Here is a 26,618-nt window from a genome sequence, read left to right as displayed (position 1 = left end):
ACTTTCTCTGGCCATCCAGCCTGAACATACAAGAATATCTGAGACAGGAAGGTATCTGTGGCTGTATGTCTGGCAATTAGGGAGGTGGACATGCAGGACCGTGGCCTGTGTACTTCCACTATGTGTATGTCTCTAGGTGGGTGGTTTCCAATTGGCAATCTGGAAAATGCATCTGCATTGCCATGGGCCTCATGTTAGCGGTACCTGATAGAATAAGTATAAGCTCCCAAGAATAAAGCGTACCTTTGTAAGCGAGATATGGTTGTTCCTTTCTGAGGATTCAGTTTGGACAACAGAGGTTTGTGGTCAGTGATAAGTATGAACTCCCGATCATAGAAATACGTGTGAAATTTGTTTGTGGCCCATACAATGGCCAAAGCTTCCTTGTCTATCTGGGAGTAGTTTTGTTCTGCGGAGGTTAAAGACCTGGAGGCAAAAGAAATGGGGCGCTCCGTGCCATGTGGCATGACATGGGAAAGCACGGCACCCAGTCCATAAGGCGAGGTGTCACAAGCCAAGGTGACCTGTTTCTTTAAATCGTAGTGGACCAGAAATTGAGAGGACAGAATGAGCTCTTTAGAAAGCCGAAAAGCTTCTTTACATTTGTATGTCCATATCGATTTAGCGCTTGCATCCAGTAAGCGATGTAACGGGTAGAGCTGGTGTGCTAGGTTCTGCAAGAAATGGTGGTAGTAATTTAGGAGGCCAAGGTAGGACCTGAGCTGTGTGACATTCTGAGGAGTAGGGGCATGCGTCCCAGAGTCCCATGACAAACATGTCGCGGAGAACCATCTGCAGGTAGTCTCCAAACTGACAAGTGGCAGCTAGTTTACGTAAAGCAATTATATAAGTCTTTATATCCTCCCCGGCATGCTGCCTCCTACTGTAGAATTTAAACCGCCCTGTGATTTCTAGCGGCTTTGGGTTGTAGTGCTCATGTAGCCTCTGAATTAACTCAGGCAGGGGTTTAGAGGCTGGCTTGTCTGGAGAAATTAGGTCTTTGAGAGTACCATATGCATCTTGACCCAATGCTGTGAGGAAAACTGCAACTTTCTTTTCTACAGCCACACTATTTGCTTCCATATACTGCTCCATTCAACTGAATTCAGGATTCAACAGCAGGATCAAATGGTTGAATAAACCTTATATGTGCTAAAATGCACAATCCTCGTTGCCACGGTTATGTCCCTTCGACACGGGGTCTCTCAGGGTTGTTGCTAGCAATGCTGCCATTATCCGCTCAGTAAGTTACACACAGGCTGGATGCACTTCTTAACCAGTGAAGGGTTTATTACTCGCTCAGAAAGCGATGTACATTCTTACATGGAGGAGTCATATACAACAGGTCTCCCTCTAAGTATCATGCTGCTGCTTCCAGTCCCACACACACTGTGACTGACTTCCTGGTACAGCCCCCCCCAGCATGCATCAGGAGAAAGGGGTTATGGGGCACAGTGATTCTGCACAAACATTACAATGAACAAGGCAGCTGCATGAATATATATTCAGGATTTGATACATCAGATTACCCATTGTTGTAATAAACACTCTGCTGCACTCATGTGGCAAAACAAACGCCAATAAACATAAAGGTACATGCAATCGATGTGCAATAGTAGTAAGAGTCCATGCACCAGTGACTCAAGTCCCACTGTATTTGTTGCACCAGTGAAAGCAGAACCCCCAAATAAAACCCTGTCTGCAATCTTCATATGTGATCCACCCAGTGCTCCAACAAACTCTCCGTGCATATGAGCTTACCAAATCAAATGTGACTCTCAGTTAATGAGTAGTCAATCAGCACTTTGTGTATCTACCAGTCCGCAGCCAATATGAGGGAATGAATGGACTTCATCTCACTCCTGGACAGATGCTCAGTGAGAGAAGAAAAAAGGAGCACCACGCTCACATAGTGTAAAACCTTTCATACTCCGTTTATTAAAAGGTTAAAATCACTTACAAGCATGTAGGAAGCAGTTGACATAAAACAAATTACAATTTACATGAAGCCAATAGTGGCCGTGCATGTGTGGTGATGCCACTTCCAGCTCCTCACTACGCGTTTTATCACATATGACGTCATTCAGAAAAAGGGGGGAGAAATTTGCAACTTTAAATGAGGTTCTCGACATAGTGGGGGTATGTAAAGGAAAAAAATAGTTTATTGTCATAGAGGACATTGGATTTCAGTGGTATGGATTGGATTTCAGTGGTATGGAACAAGTGCAATAATAAGTCAGTTTACAAATACAATTCCACATATGGCATGGACATCAAGGATACATAATGATATCGACTTGGAAACACATGATAATATGGCGACCAAACATAACATGGACATCAACATGCTGACAAGGAGTGAAGGAGACTCCTTGTCAGCATGTCTTACCATGGCTGCATGTAAGGAGTGACTCCGCTGGGGGCACCTGATGTAAGGACGGACTCCGCTGGGGACACCTGATGGTATCTGGTGGCAGGCGACGTGGCTAATGACACGCTCAGGGCTCCCACTGATTCTGCATTATGAAAGCTTAACCCAGAAGGATATCTACACCTGGAGCGGAGGCCCCTAGGGACAACCCCATTGGATTCTAAGGAAACACCGAGGATATCAGATGCTTTTTACCCCTGCAGGGGTGCAGAGAGCTGGTGAGTGGGGACCCTTGAGGGGGAGCACTTAAGTCACTGGATACCAACTGCTGCCATCACTAAAGTCACTTCAGGCTGGAACTTTTGAATGAATTGTCTTCAAGCTAGGACTCTCACAACACTGATTTCTATTATCTACTTTTATATATTTTATATTTTTGTCACAATTGGTATATTTTTGGCACATTTGTGGTTTTTCATTTTTCAATTTGTCATACATATATATATATTTTTTGTCACATGTTACACTTGGTCCCTATTAACATTAACTGGACTCATGGTTAAGAAGGGGGCTGTGATTGTTTCACTAGTATAACACGTTATTTGTGCACAGTGGAGATATAGTGGTAATACTGAACCAATATATGGCACTGGGAGTGGAGGGATTATAGACTCCCCACCAGCTAGTGCAACAGCCGGAAGAACGAATTGTTTTATATGGTTAAACATCAATAGAGGGCTGTGTTAGTGCTACACTTATTATTATTATTTTTATTTAAACGTCACCACCACTGATGATATATATTTTTTACACTTGTGTGTATATACATATATATATTTGTTTGCTATATTTATATAATTTGGTTGCATTTTATGGTACGGGATATTTATCCCATTGAGCACATATAAACTTTAAAATACGGTTCTGTAAAAGCTAATTTCAGCCTAATTTGAGGAGAGTACACGGCTAACACACAACTCCTACGTATCCAACATAGGTAGCGCCATCTGCCCCTATTCACATATACCTTTAGCATGCACACCTCAGTATACTTTCAGAAAATGCCTTGGTGTGTGCTGTTTGGTAGGGCTGTGTAAATTTCCGAAAAGGAATTGACAGAAATACACATCATCTACTATGTATAATTGTTCTCCTATTTGTATGTGTGTGTGTTTAATGGTTTGCTTGGAGTTCACTTAAGTATGCAGAGACTTTACAGCTATACCGGGTCTACTATAGCAATGCCTAACATAAAGCTTTAAATATGGTCACTGCCTTACAAATACAAAACGTACTTATTCCATCTTAAGTGGATGGGGCCATTCAAACCATTCCTTTATTTCCCTATGAGCAATTGTGCATCCCGAACTTCTGGTGCATGCTACATATAAATAGTGTATCCAGTTTGCATGCTACTTTAGGTTTTCTAGAGTTTGTTAGTGTCATTAAGATTGAGGTGACACAGTCCAAAATAAATCCAGCAGTGTATCTAGTGAGTAGCCTTAAAGCAGAGTTCCGCTAAAAATAAATAAATAAATAAATAAAAGTCAGCAGCTACAAATACTGCAGCTGCTGACTTTTAATAATCGGACACTTACCTGTCCCAGGGTCCAGCGATGTGGGGGAACGAAGCCCCGCTCGTCTCCCCCTCCTCTCTGCGGTGCCAGCGGCATTGTAACTGTGGGCGCCCAGCTGTTGCTTCACAGCCGGGCACCCACTGTGCATGCGCAAGCCGCGACTGGCCGGGTAATCATCTGGGACCTGTGACGTGTCCCAGACGATTGCCGAGAGGGAAGGGGGAGAGGTGATCTCCCTTCCTTGGCCGCGGTGCATCGGGAGGAAGTCGGAGCTGGGACCCTTTAAAAAGAGGGTATCCACCCCCCCAAAATAAAAAAAAAATGACATAAATGACATGTCAGGGGGTCACCTTCCCTTAAAGCAGAAGTTCCATTTTTGGGTGGAACTCCGCTTTAAGAATCTGAAGGGGGAAGTGCTCATTAATGGATCTTTTTTGATGAGTAACTTCGTGTGCTTTAGGAGGTGTTCCAATCAAATACTGTAGCAGCTGACTTTAAATAAAGACACCTGTCTAGGGATCCAGTGCTGGCCTCACCTGGGCCGGTTCCGTTAGGTCTTTGGGTATCCAGTGCCCCATTTTGCTTGTGAGAAGCCAGCTGTGTCTAACTGCGGCTTCACAGCTGTCTTCCCACTGCGCATGCACGAGTCGTGCCTAGGCGAGCCAAGCAGAAATGGGAGCGAGAAGAATGGGTAGAACTTCACTTGTTAAGGAAAGTTCTGCTGTGAAGAATTTGCCATTGTCATAGAGAAAAATTAAAATAGCAGCCTTTGATGCACTACTCTGGTGGTACAATCTGTGAACTCGATTTCCCAGGCTTGTTTGCCTGCCTGTCACTATCATCATCATGGAGTCTAGGGTTGCCACTTCATCCCTTTAAAAGCAAACACATATTAATTACACAGGTTCTGTGGCTGATTAAGGTGGTAATTAAACCCACTTAGTGCCTTACCTGCATTAAATTAGCGACTGAACCTGTGTAATGAATGTGTTTGGTTTTAAAGGGATGCGGTGGCAACCCTAACGTGGTCCCTTTATTTATATTAAGCGGTATGTAGCAGAAGTTGTAGGTATATCCAACAGTGTAGAACAACACCCCAAAAGTTCAAGATGGGAAAGAAGATAGCCAGACAGTATTGCATGTCACTGCTGAAGTCCCCGGTTGTCATAACACACTGGTCAGTGAGTGGGGCCCCGCATTCTGCACATTAACTTCTGGGTGACTCTTAAATCTGAGATAACTTGTATGACCTTCGGAAATACACTTGGACACAGATAATTTGATAGAGGCTCATTGAATGGAATGGAAAAGTATCATTCATACTGGTCTGTATTTCATATTGTCACCATGTCTGGAAATAACTAGTGGCATTGATATATTGTACGTCATTCCCGGTAACCTATTGGTTGGATTTCATGACTTTCAGAGGACTGGTGGAAGTGGAAGAACTTTGCGTGCTGCTTATTAGCTCATTAATTGCAGATGTTCTGCAAGAACCACCCCTGCTGTTTTCCAATTCTAACATGATCGAAGCTGAAAGCCGCTTTTAAGCTTCCTTATGTAATTTGGCTTACCAGCAAATGAAGGCACACCCGATCATATTAACTCTTTTCTTCCTGGTGTCTGTATCCATCATGGAAACCCAAACCAGTGTGAAATTGTATCTGTGTTCTGATAACTACGTAGGATAAGTAGAGTCAGGATATATAGGACTGGTCTCAGACTCATATGTGTAAAGAAAACACTGATTGACCTTTTCAATAATTGCTACAGCTTCAGTTGTTCCTGGAAAAATGTCTGCACAACTGCATATAAATAAACTCATTGCTTTATTGATCAACTGCAAATAAATATATATATATATATATATATACAATATACACTATATTGTCAAATGTATTGGGGAGCCTGCCTTTACATGAACTTTAATGGCATCCCAGTCTTAGTCTGTAGGGTTCAATATTGAGTTGGCCCACCCTTTGCAGCTATAACAGCTTCAACTCTTCTGGGAAGGCTGTCCACAAGGTTTAGCAGTGTGTCTATGGGAATGTTTGACCATTCTTCCAGAAGCACATTTGTGGGGTCAGGTGCTGATGTTGGACAAGAAGGCCTGGCTCGCAGTCTCCAATCTAATTCATCCCAAAGGTTTTCTATCGGGTTGAGGTCAGGACTGTGTGCAGGCCAGTCAAGTTCCTCCACCCCAAACTCACTCATCCATGTCTTTAAGTCTTTAATGAGACATGCAGGGTCTAAAAGACCATGCATGTCTGCCCTGTGCTCCACTAAATGTAATGTAATGCACATTGCACTGCATTACATTCTTTCCCTGGTATGCTGGCTGGGGACACCGAGAGGCTGATTTGGAACTGACATCAAACACATAGCTTTTCTGGGTCAACAACAAGGAGGGGAGGAGAGTGGATGCGTGTCTGCTCTGCAGCCTTTCCTCTTCCCGGCTGCACCCACTTTGCCAGTCCCAGGATACATGGCGGGGGCGCATGCATGCCAGGGGAGGGACCTTTTGTTACCAGGGGTGTGTGGAGGCAATCGGGCGGTATCGCAGCCTCGCCGAATGCTTCCACCTGACAGGCAGGAGTCTGCTTGTCAGATTCACGCACAATGTGTTTACAACCCCCCGCTGTCAGGTCCGTATGATGTATAGACCTGGCTGCGAAAGGGTTAAACTTTTTTTGTTTACATTTCTTCAGTTGTTTCCTGGTTTCTGGCCTAGGCCAAAATGTCTTACATCCTATGAGTGTTCATGGGCATGTTTTTTCTTTCATCTGGAGGAGAGGAGGAGGGGTTTTCTTATTTAAGCACCCCCCCCCCCCCCATCTGCATGCCTCAGCTAAGGGCAGATGGACTCCAGGAAGTAAGTGTTATTTGAATCATCTTCCCTTAATCAAGATGGCCATGGCTTGAAATGCTGGGGGGGGGGTGTTTTTCAAAGTAATTCCCCAACAAAATAAAGCATAGAGATGTGGGTGGATGGGTGAGGTTGCTTTGAATATTAAAAATGAATTAAATAGCATTTTCAGATTGTGGTGCTCAAATTCGATTCAGCTTTAAGCTGCTCATAGACTTTAGGCATGCTCGGGTCGCACATGCATTCCTTTAGGTGAAGAAGGGTTCTGACTATATCTCAGGGGGGGAACTATCACAATCAGGCAGTTTCCCATCTCGTCTGATCACTTTGTCCCCCATGTTGTATGTTGGCTTGCTAATGGGCTTTAGATCATTACCCAGTCCAGCGTGATATAGGTCTGACCCTATGAATTCTTCTTCATGTCTATGATGCATTTTTATTGGAAAATTCATATTTATCTTTTCTGTTCCTTAGATTGGAGACATAAAAACTGCTGAGAAGTATTTTCAGGATGCTGAAAATGTAATACAGAATCTAGTTAATAAAGATGAGCCAGAGAAGAAAATTATAGTTTTGATGAACCGGTAAGCGCCTTGACAAATGTATTATTGGCTTATTTTTGTGTGTTGTGTCCTGTTTGCTTTTGAATTAATTGAGGACTTCAATGTCAGCATAAATCAGTGCTGACCTGTGTTCATTTTAGTTATATACAATGCAAAGCAAACACTTTGCTTCATTCTCATGTGTGTTCTGCCATACAGCTTGGTATACTTCCAGCACAGCTAGTGCCAAGGATACCACCTAAGACCCCTTTCACACTGGGGTGGTGTCGGCATCAGCGGTAAAGCGCTGCTAGTTTTAGTGGCGCTTTAATGTTATATCGGCAATTTTCAGCCGCTGGCGGGGCGCTTTTAACCTCCGCTAGCGGCCGAAGAAAGGGTTAATAGCGCCCGTGTTGCGGAGATGCTGAAGCGCTTAGGCAGTGCTGCCCATTCATTTCAATGGGCAGGAGCGGTGCGGGAGCAGTGTATACACCGATCCCGCCCCACAGATGCTGCTTGCAGGACTTTTTTTCCCGTCCTGCAAGCGTACCGCCATAGTGTGAAAGCACTCGAGCTTTCACACTGGGGTGGCTTGAGAGGCACTTTTCAGGTGCTATTTTTAGAGCTAAAACGCCTAAAAAGTGCCCCAGTGTGAAAGGGTATTTTACATTCAATCCCTTTAAAAAAAAAAAAAAAACAAAAAAACAAATCTGTCTCTAAAATTATTCATGTGTGGTCTCTTCTCACTCCAGACATCAGACTGATAAAATTACAACAAAAACTTTTTGTCCTTGAAATGATCTTTAATACATAGCCTGAAAAATGTAATGTAGTGAGGTTTGTAATTTAAAGAATTGATTTATAGGGGAAAATGCAGGTTATTTCCACATAGCCGTTCTGGCAATTTCTGTATCATGGATGATTTGTAAAGGTGCCATTTGTTGTCAGTCCGGAGACACATTATGGAAGGCTTTTCTGTAGAGTGTGTGGGTTACACTATAATATCTTTTAAAGGCATAGTTCACCATTACAAAAAAAAACGGAAGTGCAGCTAAAGGGTGTCTGTAGATAAAAGCAAACTGCAACTTTGTCCAAGGTTGATTATTGCCCTTGCCATTCCATCCTGCCTTGTTGCTATGACCTAAGACACTCCCAATTGTTAATGTTCACCTCCACCATCAGAGGACTGAGCTCATAAATGCTGAACTTGGAGCTACTACATCAGAGAAGAGAAAGTAGGAGGGGGTTAGAATCCAAGAAAGAGCTTGCTCCTGCACTGCGCAGTTTGTATTTAAATACAGACCCCCCTTTACCTACATAGGCATTTTTTTGGTAAAGGTGAACCATGCTTTTAAATCAGTTTCAACTTACTGAAGGATTGACTTCCCTGACTTTGGAACTAGGCCCCTCCTACCTGCCACATCCCTGTCCCCAGAAAGTGACTAGTGAGGCCGGGTTCACATATGTGCGCCCGCGGTTTCCAGTGCATTCCTGTTGACTGGACCCAAAAACACATAGGACCCTTTTGGAATTTGCACGGCGGCCATCCCAGATGTGTGAACCAGCTCCATTGAGAGGCGGTCACACGTGCATGTCATGCGCATTGGAAACCGCATCCAATTGGCATATATGTGAACCCAGCCTAAGCGCCCGATCACACCTAAGCGTATCGTTTTCAGGCAGAAAGTCATGTGATTTTACCACGATTGTGCAGCGATTTTTGCCGCAATTTTCAGGTCAAAAGGTCACCAATGTAAAAAGCAGAAAAACGTCTGTAATCTGCCTAAAAAATAGTTCCCGGACTTGTTTGAGCTTCAGGCGTTTTGGAGCTTCTAGCCTAAGGCGTTTGGAGTGGAGATGTGAACCATCTCCATAGAGAATAATTGATTTTTTCCACTCCAGCATTTTGTAGCTTCAGGCTTCAAGCTACAAAACGCTCAGGTGTGAATGGGGCCTAAGGGTGCTGTCTCTGTATAGAAGGATGGAGTGCAAGGAGGGCCTAGCCTTGAAATTAGGGAAGACAAATCCTTGGTTTCATAGGAGTTTGCAGAGGGAAGGTTTCTAATTACATTTGATTTTGCATGAAAATGCAAGTTTAGCTTAGCTGGAGGCCCTCCACCACCTGATTAAAAACACTAAGTGAGAGCCAAATGAAAGAAAAAAGTAAAAGAATATTTGCCTTACATCCTAGCTTCCGACAGGTGGGAGAGATGTTACTGAGCCACGTCACAAGATTCAGGAAAGCTGAGGATCCCAAATCCCATAAAAATGTACTTCTGCACAGTGCTGGATCATCTTCACACGAGTTTTGGGATTCTTAATTTTTCCTTCAGCGAGGCCCAGTGACTTCATCCATTATTTCAATTTATTTTTATGGCTGTCACTTAGAATTTCTTTTAATTAGGGCCTATATGGTCGTCTTTCAGATAAGTGGACCTTTAATAAAGGTTATAGCAGAAAGGCTATGGCACCTCTTCTAATTTTAGAAGCTTAAAGATGCGTTCACCTTTTAATGAATTGAATCTTTTAATGAATCCCTTGTGCCTCTGAGTGCAGCCCACCTGGGATAATACTTACCTTTCTCTCTACAGTAAGGCCCCTACATACGAACCTTCGCATTGTGAACTTCCAAAGATGTAAACATGTGTTTGCACAGTTTTTTTTCATTCAACCCTGCAGGCTGAGTTGAGTTGAGGGATGAGTAAGCCTTATTCATGCTGGCCCCCATCAGCCCACCCACAGGGATGAATGAGGCTGCAGCACATGTGGAGCTGGAAGAGGAGCCAGCCAGGATCTTGTCTGAGCACAATTTGCTGGATAGGGGATGAAGGGAAGTATAATCCCAGGTGGGATGCACTCAGGGGATTGGGGGGAGGGTTATTAAAAATATTCACTAAGGGCCCATTCACACCGAACGCAGTGGGATGCAGTTGCTTGCATTTTTGACTGCACTCCAACGGCATAGACACTCCACATTCAAGGTAATCCCATGGGCGTAGTTCACATTATTGCAGTGCAGTTCGGTAAAAAAAAAAAAAAGTAGAGCATGCTGCATTTTTTCGCACCACAAACATGCAAAAATGCACGCAAACGCATGCAACTGCACTGCAACGCATCACAGTGCACATAGAAGCCCAAGGAAAAAAAAGGATGTGACCCCACAGGATAAATTAGGATGGAAAAGCGCATGTCTTTTTAAAATATGCTGACATGCTTGCCCAGAATATACATCCACAGAATATGTTTATTTTCATATAACATTTTATCTTTCAGGGCTTTCCAACATCTTGGTCAGAATAACTTTGCAGAAGCACACAAGTTCTTCACAGAGGTACTGAAGGTGGACCCTACAAACACGGTGGTAAGCTTCTGGGCTGTTGTTGCAGAACAGCTGTAAAAGTGCTGACCTATGGATAGAGGACCACCCACTTCCCTGCAGTGAAATTCTGGACTGCTTATTGTACATAAACAGCTGCCAAAATAGGCATCTAGTTCAGTAAATGATGTGTCCATCTATAGGGCCCCTTTCACACGGGCTGTCTGATCAGGTTCGCCTGTCAGTTTTTCAGGTGGACCTGATCAGACCCTCCAGTCCCTTCTATGGCGCCGCGGATGTCAGTGGACAAGTGTCTGCTGACACCCGCCGCCATCCGATCTGATCAGATCCTGTTTGCCAAAAACAGACGTGTGGTGGTTCTATTTCCCATTTGTCTGGCGGATCGGATGACAGTCGGATAGAAATGGACAGGAGGTCCACATAGAGGAGAGGGGGGGATGTGTCTGTATAGCGGAGCAGACACAGATCTGTCATCAGCCTGCTCAGCAGGGAGTCAGCAAAGAAATCCCACGCTGAGCAAGCTGATTCCGCTTAGCAGAGGTGCCGGTGTGAAAGGGGCCTAAGGACAATCAAAGCAGGTGATGCAATGCAGGGCCAGTGCAAAGATTTTTGTCTACACAGGCGAAGGTGCATTTTGCTGCAGAAAGGCACCGTGACCAAAGAGAGAGGAGGGTGGGAGATGCTGTACCTGGTGGAGAAACTGAGGTGGTACTAGCACTTAGGGCCCATTTACACCAGCGAGCACACAATATGGTCCATTTGATGTGTGTTGTAGAGGGGCTGTGCTATATGTTGTTAAAATGCATTGTTTACTTTTTCTTTTTCTTTTTTTTTTTTTTTAGATTTATTCAATATTATTAAAAGACAACTCATTCAACTACAGTGGATATAAAAAGTCTACACACCCCTGTTAAAATGTCAGGTTTCTGTGATGTAAACAAATGAGACAAAGCTAAATCATTTCAGAACTTTTTCCACCTGTTAATGTGACCTATAAACTGTACAATTCAATTGAAAAACAAACTGAAATCTTTTAGGGGGGGTAAAAAAAAAAAAACGAAAATTAACGCAATTGCATAAGTGTGCAAACACTCTTATAACTGGGGTTGTAGCTGTGTTCAGAATTAAGCAATCACATTCAAAGGCATGTTAAATCGGTGTCAGTACACACCTGCCATCCCTTAAAGTGCCTCTGATTAACCCCAAATAAAGTTCAGCTGTTCTAGTAGGTCTTTCCTGACATTTTCTTAGTCGCATCCTACAGTAAAAGCCATGGTCTGCAGAGAGCTTCCAAAGCATCAGATGGATCTCATTGTTAAAAGGTATCAGGCAGGAGAATGCTAAAGAATTTCCAAGGCATTAGATATATCATCAAACACAGTGAGGACAGTCATGAAGTGGAGAAAATATGACACAACAGTGACTTAACCAAGAACTGGACGTCGCCCCAAAATTGATAAAAAGACGAGAAGAAAACTTGTCAGGGGGGCTGCCAAAAAGCCTACAGCAACATTAAAGGAGCTGCAGGAATATCTGGCAAGTACTGGCTGTGTGGTACATGTGACAATAATCTCCCATTTTCTTCATATGTCTGGGCTATGGGGTAGAGTGGCAAGACAAAAGCCTTTTCTTACCAAGAAAACATCCAAGCCCTGCTAGATTTTGCAAAAACTCTGAAGTCTCCCAAAAGCATGTGGGAAAATGTGTTATGTCTGATGAAACCAAGGTTGAACTTTTTGGCCATAATTCCAAAAGATATGTTTGGCACAAAAACAACACCAAAAGAACACCATACCCACCGTGAAGCATGGTGGTGGCAGCATCATGCTTTTGGGCTGTTTTTCTTCAGCTGGGACAGGAGTCTTAGTCAAGGTAGAGGGAATTATAAACAGTTCCAAATACCAGTTATGACCCGAAGCATACATCCAAATCAACAAAGGAATGGCTTCACCAGAAGAAGATTAAAGTTTTTTGGAATGGCCCAGCCAGAGCCCAGACCTGAATCCGATTAGAAAATCTGTGGGGTGATCTGAAGGGGGCTGTGCACAGGAGATGCCATTGCAATCTGACAGATTTGGAGTGTTTTTACAAAGAAGAGTGGGCAAATATTGCCAAGTCAAGATGTGCCATGCTGACAGACTCATACCCAAAAAGACTGAGTGCTGTAGTAAAATTAAAAGGTGCTTCAACAAAGTATTAATTTAGATGTGCACACTTATGCAACCATATTTTATTTTTACTTCCCTCCACCTAAAAGATTTCAGGAGTCTACAGTTTATAGGTCACATTAAAAGTGGAAAAAGTTCTGAAATTATTTATCTTTGTCTCATTTTTTTTTTTTTTACATCACAGAAACCTGACATTTTACCAGGAATGTGTAGACTTTTTATATCCTCTGTATATATGTGCTATATGTGTGTTGGTGTGTGTCATGTAAAAATGCATCATGTCTCCATTTTTATCACAGCCCAACACTCATGTATGGTGTGAATAGAGAACATTTGTTGTTTGTTGATCATAGCAGAGCAACACAGCACAACACATCTGGTATGAATGAGCCCTCAAAGTGAAAAGCAGAAAAGTCACCTAAACATCCCTAATTCTAAGGGCTTGTTCAGACAAACTGCAGTGCAGGAACCCACATGGATGCATGCGTTTCCCCACACTGCACAGAAATGCACTGCCATCTGCAGATACGTGTGTGCCATTAATTCCTAATGGCACCCCATGCATCTAGCAAATGCAGATGCATGTGCAGCCACCAGAAAGCAAAGTCCTCAGTACTGTTGGGTTTGGTGTAGTGCAAATTTAAAATCTGTGCTTGCTGCCCTCTTTTTGTGTTTGCCAGCCAATTGAAAGTAATAGACTGCTGAAAATGCACAAAACACATGTGCACTTGGGTGTACCTATATGGTTTTAATGAGCCCTAACATTAAACAAATTCTGTACTGAGTTTGCTAAAAATAGTAAGGGAGGAATGGATTAAATATTGGTAGATGTTCTAGCTGCCCTCACCTTTACAGCTGTCAGATGTTGGCACAGAACACATTTCCTTTACTTTTCAGTGTGAAAGGAAGAGACCCCAAACAACAATTGTGGCTCACCATCATGTAGCTCATCATCCGTGCTGAACATGTTTTGATTGATCTGTTGATGGCACGTGAGCATAGATGAGACTAGGAGCCCTGCCCCATCTCTTGTTCAGTACAGCTTCACATTTGCTGGCAGTTCTTCTCCATACTGACACAGTCCATACTGCCATGCAAATCAGAGGGTGTGCCCTCCACTCTGAAAGGACAAGCTTGAATGGCCATCAAGTGAGGCTGTCACTGAAGGGGTGGGAGTTGAGAAGATATGTAGGGTCCTGTATAATCAGTGGGAAAGAAAGCTGAGTGTGAGTAGACTGTGCTTTCATTACACTGTGCAGAAAGTACCGGAGCTGGCGCCCCCCTCCTGCAGTGTATCCATGCCTCTCTCAGCCGCACCTTGTCTCAGCCCTGAACACAAGATAAATGGTTTCAAAAAAACGAATCCCCAGCAAGTGGCTGGGCATTGGGATTTTACCGCCCCCCTATCCTGGCACCCTAAGGCAGCTGTCTGAACTGCCTATTACTGGCACTGGCACTGGCCCTGATGGAGTATTGGAAAGAGCCTGCCATAAAGTAAGCCTGTTACTTATCGTAATCCAAGCAATGTACAGGTTTGCTTTAACCTCTTGTCGACTGCCCCATGTACATTACCTGCAGGAGGGTGGCCGCTCTGTGCCAGATCACGTACCTAGTATGGGATCTGACACTTCCAGGTCTGGGGCGTTTGCCACCGGTGACCCGCTCCCAGTGTGAGCGGACACAGCGGGAGCCAATCAGTGGGTCTTGCAGACTCGATGTCCACTGGGCCCCGCCGATTGTTCGGGACACAGGCAGAACGGCAGTCTGCCTATGTAAACAAGGCAGAGTACTGTTCTGTCAGAGTGGGAAGGTGCTGATCCTATGTTTCTGCTAAGCAGGAACACAGATTTTTGCCTTCCCCTAGTCAAAGCACCTCCCCCACAGTTAGCAAGCACTACTTAGGCACACAGTTAACCCTTTGATTGCCCCTGATGTTAACCCCTTCCCTGCCAGTGTCACTAGTACAGTGTCAGTGCATATTTTTAGCACTGATCACTGTATTAGTGTCACTGGTTCCCAAAAAGAGTTAAAGGTGTCTGTTAGTGTCTGCGCCGCATTATCCCAGTCCCACTATAAGTCGCTGATCGCTTTCATTTTTAGAAACAAATTAATAAAAACCGCAGGTCAAATACAACCAAAAGAAGTTTTTGTGGGGAAAAAAGGACATATTTGTGTACAGCGTTGCATGACCACGCAATTGTCAGTTAACCACTTCGGCCCCATTTGGCTGGCTAAAGACCAGAGCACTTTTTGCGATTTGGCACTGCGTCGCTTTAACTGACAATTGCGCGGTCATGCAACATGGCTCCCAAACAAAATTGACGTCCTTTTTTCCCCACAAATAGAGCTTTCTTTTGGTGGTATTTGATCATCTCTGCGGTTTTTATTTTTTGCGCTATAAACAAAAAAAAAGGACAATATTGAAAAAATAGCATGATTTTTTACTTTTTGCTATAATAAATATCCCCCAAAAATATATAAAAAAAACAGTTTTTTTTCCTCAGGTTAGGCCGATACGTATTCTTCTACATATTTTTGGTTAAATAAATCGCAGTAAGCGTTTATTTATTGGTTTGCACAAAAGTTATAGCGTCTACAAAAACGGGGATAGTTTTATGGCATTTTTATTAATTTTTTTTTTTTCTTTTTTTTACTAGTAATGGCACCGATCAGCGATTTTTATCGTGACTGCGACATTATGGTGGACACATCGGACACTTTTGGAGCTATTTTGGGACCATTCACATTTATACAGCGATCAGTGCAATTAAAAATGCATTGATTACTGTGTACATGTGACTGGCAGTGAAGGGGTTAACCAGGAGGGGGCGCTGTAGGGGTTAAGTGTGTCCTAGGGAGTGATTCTAACTGTGGGGGGGGAGGGGCTGATCACAGGGAGCAGAGATCAGGGACACTGTCACTAGGCAGAACGGGGAAATTTTGTTTATCAGCATCTCCCCGTTCTTCCTCTCTGAGACGATTGCGGGTATCCCCGCGGTCGGACTCACGGAGCTTGCGGTGGCTGCGCGCCTGCTAGCCAGACCTCGCGAGAGCACGTACAATAACGTGATTTTGCACAGCCTAGCCAACGGCGGCTGGTCCGCAAGCGGTTAACGTAACACAGTGCTGTATCGCAAAAAATGGCCTGATCAGGAAGGGGGGGGGGTAAACCTTCCGGAGGTGAAGGTGGGTGAAGTGGTGCAAAGATCACTGATGAAGAGCAAAGTATAGTAAGCCACAGCAGCCAATCATATCTCTCAGGGAAAAAGGATTTTCTTTTTATTGTATTTGATGAATCCCTGCTGTTTAGTGAATGAATCTAAAGTCTGTTATATCTAAATTGAAATTCGGCAGGGATCAGCCCAATTTTGCTCCATGTATGGGCAGGGTGATTGTACAGAAGTCCATCTATGGATCAACTTCTGTACAATCGCCCTGTTGGAAAATTTCCGCTTGATCAGAGCCACCAGCTATAGCCGGAAGTGCTGATCAGTGTATTCTGACACCTGGGAAGTCTCCCTACTGTCAGAATACAATAGCTCAGCGGGGAGGATTACCCCGTGCACAACGATATTGTGGATGGGGGAATTGAATCCGTTTTTTGGGGGTTTTTTCATACCTCTGGTTGAACGAAACAGAAATGACTGATGTATGTGCAGATTTAAGTGCCAATAGAAAATTTTGTGTCAGTTATTTTCCTGCAAATTCCCTGGTGGTGGTGGCGTTGGAGTACAACTCCCAGCATGCACCTGTTTTTGGCCTTCGGGTCTACAGTATAATTTCAGGTAACAGAAGCTTCCTTTCATATCCATATGACATGATCATTCAGGGTAACAGAATGTTCTAGACTGGCAGGTCTCTTGCATTAAAACATTGACTTGTAAGAAAAATGTGAATAAAACATAGCGTGGAGAATGGAAAAGCTATTGAAATGCATTTTTCAGTCCTAGTAGAAGTACAGAGAGGAGTGTCTGTGGTGTATAATTTATCAAACTTACATCTGATTAGCATCACGTCGGAGCTCAGTTCTGTTCAACTGTGTTCTGTAAAAGAGCCTTCCACTCAGGGTTATATGTAGATGGAGTGCTTCTACTTTAATTACACTGACATATACAGAAGTAGGACATACTTTTAGGCATAGTGTTATTTCTCTTTTTGTTAATAACGCGTCATTCTTCGATGGAACATTTTTTTGGAAATGTCACCAAATTCCACAGAGAAATTTTGGATCTGTCTGCGCTCCTAATATGCACAAGAAGCAAATGCTGCATTGGGGACTCTATAGAGTTGTATTTACAGCTCTTCTAGCTCCATCTAGTGGTGGATCTTTGTTGTCACAACCAAACCCATTATTTTCTGTCTGTCATGTCCTTTCTATCTGTCCACCTTTTCTTCCTGCCTTGTCTGTTCTTCCTGTTTGCCTTTTTAGCTTTTTTTTTACTATTTATTTTTTAAGCATAGTGTTAAATATTCTTTTATCAAACAATACAAAGTAAATCGAGCATCAAGCAGAAAACGTATAGTAGAACAATGATTGGCAGGTATACTAGGGTTGCCACCTTTTCTTCAAGCCAAACCTGAAAATTTTAGCGGATGACGGAAATTCTTTTTTTTTAAAGGGGGAACACTGTGGTGTAAAGGGGAACTCTGATTTAAGGGGGTTTCTGCTTACCAATCCTCCCACTTACAGTTCCCAGCATTCCCCTTTAAATTAGGATTCCCAAAGTCCCTCTTACATCAGAGTCCACAGGACACACCTTGCATCTGAGTCCCCCTTTTCTTAGTGTACTCACTCGCTTGGAGGCAGGAGAGTGAAGGGAGGGAGGGGGGAGACTTCAGTCACAGACATTGGATGGTGAGCTCATTCACCTGAGGATGGAGGCTCAGGCACCTTTCATCCACAATGTATCTGCCGGTTGCTGAGCTTCAAACTTCCAGCCCACATATTCCTTTCCTGAGGCACAAAATATCGGAGATTGGAGTGTGGGTGGGCAGACAAAGGGCAAGGAGCTTGAGGAGGAGGAGCAGACGAAGCCCTCTCTCCCCTCCTGTCCGTGTATGGGGGTGGGGCCCGTGTGCAGACCTATGCTCTCGGCAGTTGTGGTACTTGGTGAGCCACAGTCCATTCTGAATATTGTGTCTGGGTTTCAGGTGGTTGGAAACCCGAACACAATTCAAAACCCCGGACTGTCCGGGTGAATCTTGGACAGGTGGCAACTCTAAGATATACCTGCTTGGCATGAGAATTGAGAACAATTAAACAGGAGAAGCGAATAATTGCGACTCACTTAATTTGCACGTTGAACTAGTGGAAACAAAAAAGAAGTCTTCGCACTGTAAATTAGTAGCATAGACCTTAATCTCAGAGGAGGGAACTCCTGGGGGAAAAAAATGTCCTGAGACAGGAATGCAAGGCCTCCACAGCTAAACATTGAATTGGCTAACAATAGCCTACTAGGCCAATATACTCTTATTCAGTGTCAGAGTAACAATCCACGGATCCCAGGCTCTATGAAACTGACTCTGTTTCCTGAGCTGGAGTGCCAGACATTGTTCATAGCTCATCGGAAACATTAGAAACCAAGGAACCTCTCCACCTTCAAAGGATCATCAATCTGGCACCAAACAGTATGTGGACTACCACTGATCTATATTCATCAGGGAAGTCATTCACTCCTATGAGAAGTAGAGCAAGTGCAGTGTTAGGCTTTATCATACAACCTGTGACCTCAGAGATAAGTGTGAACATCTTGTTCCAGAAGTCTTTTTAGATGCAGTCCCACAAAGTATGTCGGCCCTGGACATCCTTTCCAGCATAAGTTGTCATCAATAATTGTGAATTTTGCTAGGCGAACAGAGGTTAGATGCCACCTATATATACACTGTGTGTATGTATGTGTGTGTGTGTGTGTGTGTGTGTGTGTGTGTGTGTATATATATTCGTGTGTGTGTGTGTGTGCATTGAGGCACCAATTTAAAAAATGACAGCGCACCACATTTTCCTTTATGTTTATTTGCGTTGCTGTCACATGTGGTACAAACATGTTAAAATAATGCAAAAAAAAAAAAGAATGCAGCCTAAATGTTATTTTCTGTAGTGATCCTATAAATAGAAAGCACATCATTCCTATAGGATACTTGAAACCATGAAAAATATTTTGCCAACTAATCAGAGAAAGTCTATCCCTACTTGGTTGTGTTTAGCAGAGCTGTATTACTGGGAAAAGTCTCAAGCTATATAGTCAATCCTAAGTGACTAATCAAAGCATTTGCTTGTGATACTGATGTACTGCGGGGGGGGGGGGGGGGGGGCTCTGAATATAAGGTGAGTATTGCAGCAAAAGCCGCCTTATTTAGTACATCTATTAATGTACTATAATTTATTATTTTTTTCACTGGAATTCTGCTTTAAGGCAGTCCATTCCAAATGACTGCACAACAACATCTGAAAACCTGGATCAGCACCTATGTTTAATGCAGAACACCACAATGCATGGTATGTGCATTATGGTACACTGCAGTATGGGTGTTTAGCAGGCTTTTTTTTTATCATCATAAATGAATGGCACTGCAAAGCACTACACAGACTGCACGTGTCGGAGGCGTACAGGGTAAACCACATCTTTCAGCAGACATTAACACTGAATGTCTAAATCCAACCCTTAACACTTAACTGCTAACCTGTCACACTCTCTTACTTTTAAGGTGACCATACCAAGCACATTGCACTGGCATGATCCATTGTTCATCCATCAGAAAACAGGCTCTTAGAAATGACACACAGCCATCTCTGGAGTGCATGCATGTAGACAGCAAGTGCCTGAAAATAGGCTGAGGGAGATCAGCAGCGCTGAGATACAACAGAGGATAAAAAGATAAAAACAAATATTTTATTAAAAAGAAAATAGCAGTTGTTTGCTACACAGTGCTTTAGCAGGCTGAATATCAGTTAGGGTTTACATGTGCTGTTATCATGTTTTGAGTACTCCTATTGTTGGTTATCTTTATATTAGGCAACACAGCACAGTCCACATCCTCACTTGGCAGCGCTGAGATAAAATCAGTTACTGGATAGGTTACACTGCGGTTGATTTACTAAAACTGGAGAGTGCAAAATCTGGTGCAACTTTTTCAAAGTTTAATTGAACAAGCTGAAGTTAGAAGCTGATTGGTTTCTGTGCAGAGCTTCACCAGATTTTGCACTCTCCAGTTTTAGTAAATCAACTCCTTACTGTTCTGTTTTCAGTTAGTCTGCACAGACCCATAGCCTTGCATTGAGGAATTGTAAAACAATGTGCTGTAGCAGAAGACACGGTTTGTGTGTGTATGTGTACAGTATATATGTAATATACAGTATTTTGTGTGTAATGAGCAGACATAGCTTCCCAGCTCCCCCTATGCTGGTATAGAGTTATCAGTTCTGAACAGGACTGGTGTTCCTCAAACATTAGCACAGGTTGATCTGATTACGTAGTGTTGCTTGGTTTAGGAATGCAGCAAAGCCGTGTGGCGCTGTGCCGCAGTGAGCACATTGATGAGGTTATCGATCTCTGCTTTATTGTTCCACCTCATTCCCAAAACTGTTTTTTTTTTTTTTTTTCCCAGGCAAATAACAATGCAGCCGTTTGCCTGCTTTATTTGGGCAAATTAAAGGAATCCCTCAGGCATCTGGAAGGATTGGTTCAGCAGGATCCCAAACACTATCTTCACGAAAGCGTTCTCTTCAATTTGACAACTATGTATGAGCTGGAGTCCTCACGCAGTATGCAGAAGAAGCAAGCCCTGCTGGAGGCGGTAGCTGTCAAGGAAGGTGACAGCTTTAACACTCAGTGTCTGAAGCTGCTATAATTCTGCTGCTGCTACATCTCCTCACACTGAGAAAAGACTGCAAGGAAAAAGTCCTTCCTGTGTATATATTACTGCTGGAAAATGTAAATGGGCTTCCCAGGTTAAATAGGATAATAGGATTGAAATTTGTCTATGCTATGTACTTTGTCTAATAAACAATGGATATTCTCTTTTTTTTCAGGGTCTCTTTTTGTATTGCATTGTACTGCTTTATAACATATCATCTATATTTCATCCTATTTAGGGGGTATGTTAAAGAGAACCTGTCAGCTTGTAGCACCTTCTTCTGTTGAACAATTCCTGCATTTTTTTTTTATTTTTTAATATGCATGTTATGTTGGTGCTAGGAGATTAGGTTATAGGAGAAAGAAGTCTCATGCCAACCAAAAATTGTATTACCTGTTGGAGATATTCAACAAGCCTTTCACAGGGCTTCAAGGTGGGACTGCAGACTCTGGTCACAGGATTACAGTCTTGTCAGAGGATTACAGTCTATTAAAAAAAAAAGAGTGCAGTGTTGCAAGTATTAACAGTGGTGGCCTGCATTCTTATGGACTCAGATTCCACCTGTATATGGGCAACCTCAGAGGTTTACTAAATCGGCAGCCAGTTGCAGAGAATCTATACCAGGATGAAAACAGGAGCCACTCAACAGGTAGGGTGTCCTCTGACTCATTGTAAATGTAACATTGTAAGATGGTTAGAGTGTATCTTTAATCTGAGAAGTAGAAATCCTGCCAGTCAGTGGTCATGAAGCCTCTTCAGGTCTGTGGGGTTCCAACAAGTTTTCTAGACACTGTACAGAAATGTAATCATAGGAACCCTACTGTGCTATATAATTAAGTGGTTGCCTCTGTAACCACTTACAACAGAAGGGTTCCCTTAGACACAGATCCACCCTGCAGTGTGCCCACAATCATCTTGCCTTCACAATCCACTGTCAACTACATGCCCGTCCTTCATTTCCCCTGTACCAGCAGGGACAGCAAGCTGTGAAGGGGAGAAGACTGTGGGTTTCCATGTGGGAAGGACATGATGGCGAGTGGAGGATCAGTAAATGTTTCTCATATTTACCAATGCTTTGAATTTCCTGAATGTACATATAATGTGCTGAGCTCTCTGGTGTTCATTCACAGCTGAAGAGATCATAAGCATTAATGGTATGTAAACCATGTCTTCCAAGTGTCAGTGAACAGGTAGTGCTCTGCAAGAAGTATGTGCTGGGCTGTGGAGGAGAAAGAGACTGGGGACTATGTGTCTTCAAACGTTCTCTACCTCAAAAGTAAAATATCAGAGCCACCCACACACACACACACACATTGGGATTTTATGTGATAGACCAACACAAAGTGGCACATATTTTTGAGGTGGAAGAAAAATTATAAACGGTTTTCAACCTTTTTTACAAATATGTTAAAAGTGTGGCGTGCATTTGTATTCAACCCCCCTAAGTCAATACTTTGTAGAACCGCCTTTTGCTGCAATTACAGCTGCAAGTCTTTTTGGAGATGTCTCTACCAGCTTTGCACATCTAGAGAGTGATATTTTTGCCCATTCTTCTCTACAAAATAGCTCAAGCTGTAAGATTGGATGGAGAGCATCTGTGAACAGCAATTTTCAAGTCTTGCCGCAGTTTCTCAATTGGATTTAGGTCTGTACTTTGACTGGGCCATTCTAACACATGAATATGCTTTGATCTAAACCATTCCATTGTAGCTCTGGCTGTACGATTAGGGTCGTTGTCCTGAACCTCTGCCCCAGTCTCAAGTCTTTTGCAGACTCTAACAGGTTTTCTTCTAAGATTGTCCTGTATTTGGCTCCATCCATCTTCCCATCAACTCTGACCAGCTTCTCTGTCCCTGCTGAAGAAAAGCATCCCAACAACATGATGCTGCCACCACCATGTTTCATGGTGGGGATGGTGTGTTCAGGGTGATGTGCAGTGTTAGTTTTCCACCACACATGGTGTTATGGTTTTAGGCCAGAAAGTTAAATTTTGGTCTCATCTGACCAGAGCACCTTCTTCTACATGTTTGCTGTGTCCCCCACATGGCTTCTTGCAAACTGCAATCAGGACCTCTTATGGCTTTATTACAACAATGGCTTTCTTCTTGTCACTCTTCCATAAAGGCCATGTTTGTGGAGTGCACAACTAATAGTTGTCCTGTGGACAGATTCTCCCACCTGAGCTGTGGATCTCTGCAGCTCCTCCAGAGTTACCATGGGCCTCGTGACTGCTTCTCTGATTAATGCTCTCCTTGCCTGGCTTGTCAGTTTAGGTGGACGGTCTTGTCTTGGTAGGTTTGCGGTTGTGCCATACTCTTTCTATTTTCGGATGATGGATTGAACAGTGCTCTGTGAGACATTCAAAGCTTGGGGATATTTTTTTTTATAACCTAACCCTGCTTTAAACTACTGCATAACTTTATCCCTGACCTGTCTGGTGTGTTCCTTGGCCTTCAGGATGCTGTTTGTTCACTAAGGCTCTCTAACAAACCTCTGCGGGCTTCACAGAACAGCTGTATTTATACTGAGATTAAATTACACATGGGTGGGCTCTATTTACTGATTAGGTGACTTCTGAAGGTAATTGGTTCCACTAGATTTCAGTTAGGGGTTTCAGAGTAAAGGGGGTTGAATACAAATGTACGCCATACTTTTCACACATTTATTTGTAAAAAAAAAAAGCATTTATCATTTTCCCTCCACTTCACAATTATGTGCCACTTTGTGTTGGTCTATCACATAAAATCCCAATAAAATACATTTACGTTTTCGGTTGTAACATGAAAGAATGTGGAAAATTTCAAGAGATATGAATACTTTTTCAAAGCACTGTATTGCAATTCTCCACAATTCATTAATAAAAAGTAATGGGCTATCATTTTCCCATTACAAAGAATGAGCTATCCTAAAATGAGGCATATACAAATGCGTGTGTACAAGTTTGTGCATGCTGGTGTAAGCTGTACACATGCGCTGCAGTGTTGCTTGATTTTTGTTTTCTTATATAAAAATGCATTCATCCAACCCTCTGTGCGGTAGCACACTGTGACATTTTGTCATAACATTCTGCATTGTGATAATGCATCATCTTTTCATAACACGCACCATTGCAATGTACACACAGCACTGTGGAATCAGGCCTTACCACAATGCATAGATGTGAAGCCAACCTCCAGATTTTTAGGGTACGTTGCTTATTTACAGTTTTATACAACTTTGCTGTTTCACTGTTTTCCAAAAAGGCACAATTAACATTTTACAAATATTTGTATTTATTTAGTCAATCCAGTTTTAACATTTAGATTTACTGGGAATTTTGTAGATCATGTTGTGTCTGTGTGAGGTAATAATAATGTTATTACCAGGTTTACACAGCCATCACAGGACCTACAAAATCCGTAGCACTATCTTTTATTCTATCAGTCCTGTGCTTTACAATAATGTACGGTTTGGGAGGTCTTTCACAAACTCTAAAAGCTGTAAGTGAAAAAATGGTTTGGCCGCCTGAGATGAAAAGTGGAGAGCAGGCCCTGGCAGTGAAGAGTTAAATGTAGATATTTGTAGTTCAGCCACTAGAGGGAGCGCTTGGTGCATTGTACTGTTCATGTCTCTCTGAACTATTGAGAAAAAGATATCAGCCACACAATTAAGCCTGGTACACAGGGGCCAAATATCGGCCAGATCAACAGAAACCAGCCAACATTCGGCCAGTGTTTACATCAGCCTGTCCGACAGAAGCTGGCCAAACGGGCATGCTAGAAAACGAGCATCTCATCAGCGTTCGCAGCCAATGGTTGTGAGCACAGACCGGTGTGTCCTGGCAGGGGGGGCAGTCCCCCTATCAGAACACAATAACTCAGCCGGGAGATCGCTCTACTAACATCAGATTGTTAGTACAGGGTCTCCTCCCGAGCTGCTCTGTTTTTTTTTTGGGGGGGGGGTTTCACTCAGTCTGCTGGGTTGAATGAAAAAAAAAAAGACTTGCGTTAGAAGAGGAACATAAGATTTGTGGTACATAAGTAGATTGAGAGTCTATGGTTGGATATTTGATCATGGAAATTGCTCTTTCTATAAGAAATATAATAATTTTATGTATGTTGTCTAAAATGAAAAATGTATAAAATAAAGATTATAAAAATTAAAAAAAAACTTAGTGTGTACCAGGCGTTATGTAGCACAACTATTGTGTAACACTAGCAAAAGCAAGAAGTACAGTCTGCATATGTAATAAATATTGCCACCCCCATATACATATATCATTACCAAAAAGTTTTTTTTTAAACATTAACGCGTACTATTGGTTACATATGCCAAGTTGACCTTTTTTACATTTTATTATATTTTATGTTGCATATTTGCACAGCTATTTACCAAACTCATATTTTCAGGAAAAATACACTAAAATACATTTTAGTGCAAACAAAAACAATAATATACCCACTTTTTGCCAAAAATATAAAAGATGGGATTTCCATAGAGTAAATGGATACCAAACGTAAAGACCTAAAATTGTGTGTGCCCGTGAAATCTCAAAAAAACAATAGTATCTGAAATTCTTCATAGCCGACTCTTTAAAAGGTTATAAGTCTGGAGTTAACTGTGAATAATGACCCTAGATGTGTTGCTCTCACACTGATGGACTTGTATATGTGACTCAATATATGTTTACATGCATGTGTGTGTGCTCCACACTTGCATTGGGTGCATAGAGGGTGGTGCTTTTTTTTTTTTTTTTTGTACACTCTCACACTTATTATAATTTTAGATTTTAACACTTTTTTAAATTGACTATCTATCTTTATTGCTATCCCTTTAGCCAGGTGATAGATTGTCTTTATGGGGATATCGGGAATCTTTTAGACTCCCAATGTCTCTCCTTCCCAGTGCTGCAGCTAATGAAGCACAGATTGTGCTTCAGAGCCCCATAAAAGTGATCTAGAGCCTCTCAAATCCCTTTTACCTTAAAGTCTTTTGCTGGCTCTAAAAGTCAATACCAAGCTCAAAGTGGTTATAAAGCCAAGACATTTTTTACCAAGTGTTTTTTTTTTTTTTTTTTAAGGTAGAAGGTATTTTACCTTAATGCACTGAGATAAAAAAATCTTCTAGGTGCAGCCTTCTCTTTTATACCTACCTGAGCTCCATCTCGATACAGCAATGGTCATGGGAGCAGAGGCTCTCCTGGGTCTCTTTCTCTTCATTGGCTCACACAGCTGTCATTTACAGCCAGTGAGCCAATGAAGAGAGGGGGGGGGGGCGGGACCTAGTCATGCTCTGTTTGTGAATGGACAATAGAGGCTTACTATTAATTTGTGGGCACTGGAAAGAGGGAAGGAGCCAGGACCGTTGGCGGGGGACCCAAAAAGAAGAGGTTCGGGGCTGCTCTGCAAAACAACAGAGCAGGTAAGCATAACATGTTTGTTTTTTTTTTATTGTTTTTTTTAATAAATTAAATAAAACCGTTAGAATCACTTTAACGCAGTCCCTGTATTAAAGTAGAACTATAGGCAATTTTTTTTTTTCATTTTGGATAGAGCAAGGGAGGGTTATAACCCCTGTCGGATTTTTTTTTCCCCTCCATCGGTGTCCTATTGCAGAGATTTTCCTTTACTTCCTGTCCCATAGCCAAACAGGAAGTGAGAGGAAATCCATCCAAATTGGGGGAATTTCTTGCCCCCCCAGGTCACCAGAACCAGTGTCCCTATTGGAAGATTTCTCCTCTATTACTGTTCTGGGGATAACCCAAAATTTGGGATTTTCTGTTACTTTCACTTTCAATGATAATAGTAAACAGGACAAATAGAGAGGGTGAATCTCCCTAACGGGGGCACAGACCACAATTAAAACTGATAGGGGTTCTAATCCTTCTCCACTCCATCCAACACTAAAAAAAAAAATGTTTCGCC

The 26,618-nt window shown here is 42.6% G+C and overlaps 1 protein-coding gene across 1 annotated transcript in view; it reads left to right on the top strand.

The window, feature by feature from the left end:
* Positions 1 to 20,885, top strand: part of TRAPPC12 (trafficking protein particle complex subunit 12) — a 184,641-nt gene extending 163,756 nt beyond the window's left edge. The window contains exons 10-12 of the mRNA XM_073625427.1: positions 7,289 to 7,398; positions 10,630 to 10,717; positions 20,467 to 20,885. Coding sequence (XP_073481528.1) covers positions 7,289 to 7,398; positions 10,630 to 10,717; positions 20,467 to 20,709 — 441 coding nt within the window. The 3' untranslated portion in view covers positions 20,710 to 20,885. The remainder of the gene's footprint in view (positions 1 to 7,288; positions 7,399 to 10,629; positions 10,718 to 20,466) is intronic.
* The last annotated feature ends 5,733 nt before the right edge of the window (positions 20,886 to 26,618 follow it).

Source organism: Aquarana catesbeiana, linkage group LG04 (assembly GCF_042186555.1).
Source record: "Aquarana catesbeiana isolate 2022-GZ linkage group LG04, ASM4218655v1, whole genome shotgun sequence".
Classification (NCBI taxonomy): Eukaryota; Metazoa; Chordata; class Amphibia; order Anura; family Ranidae; genus Aquarana; species Aquarana catesbeiana.
Note: the sequence above shows the minus strand (reverse complement) of the source record. Positions and strands in the feature narration are given on the sequence as shown.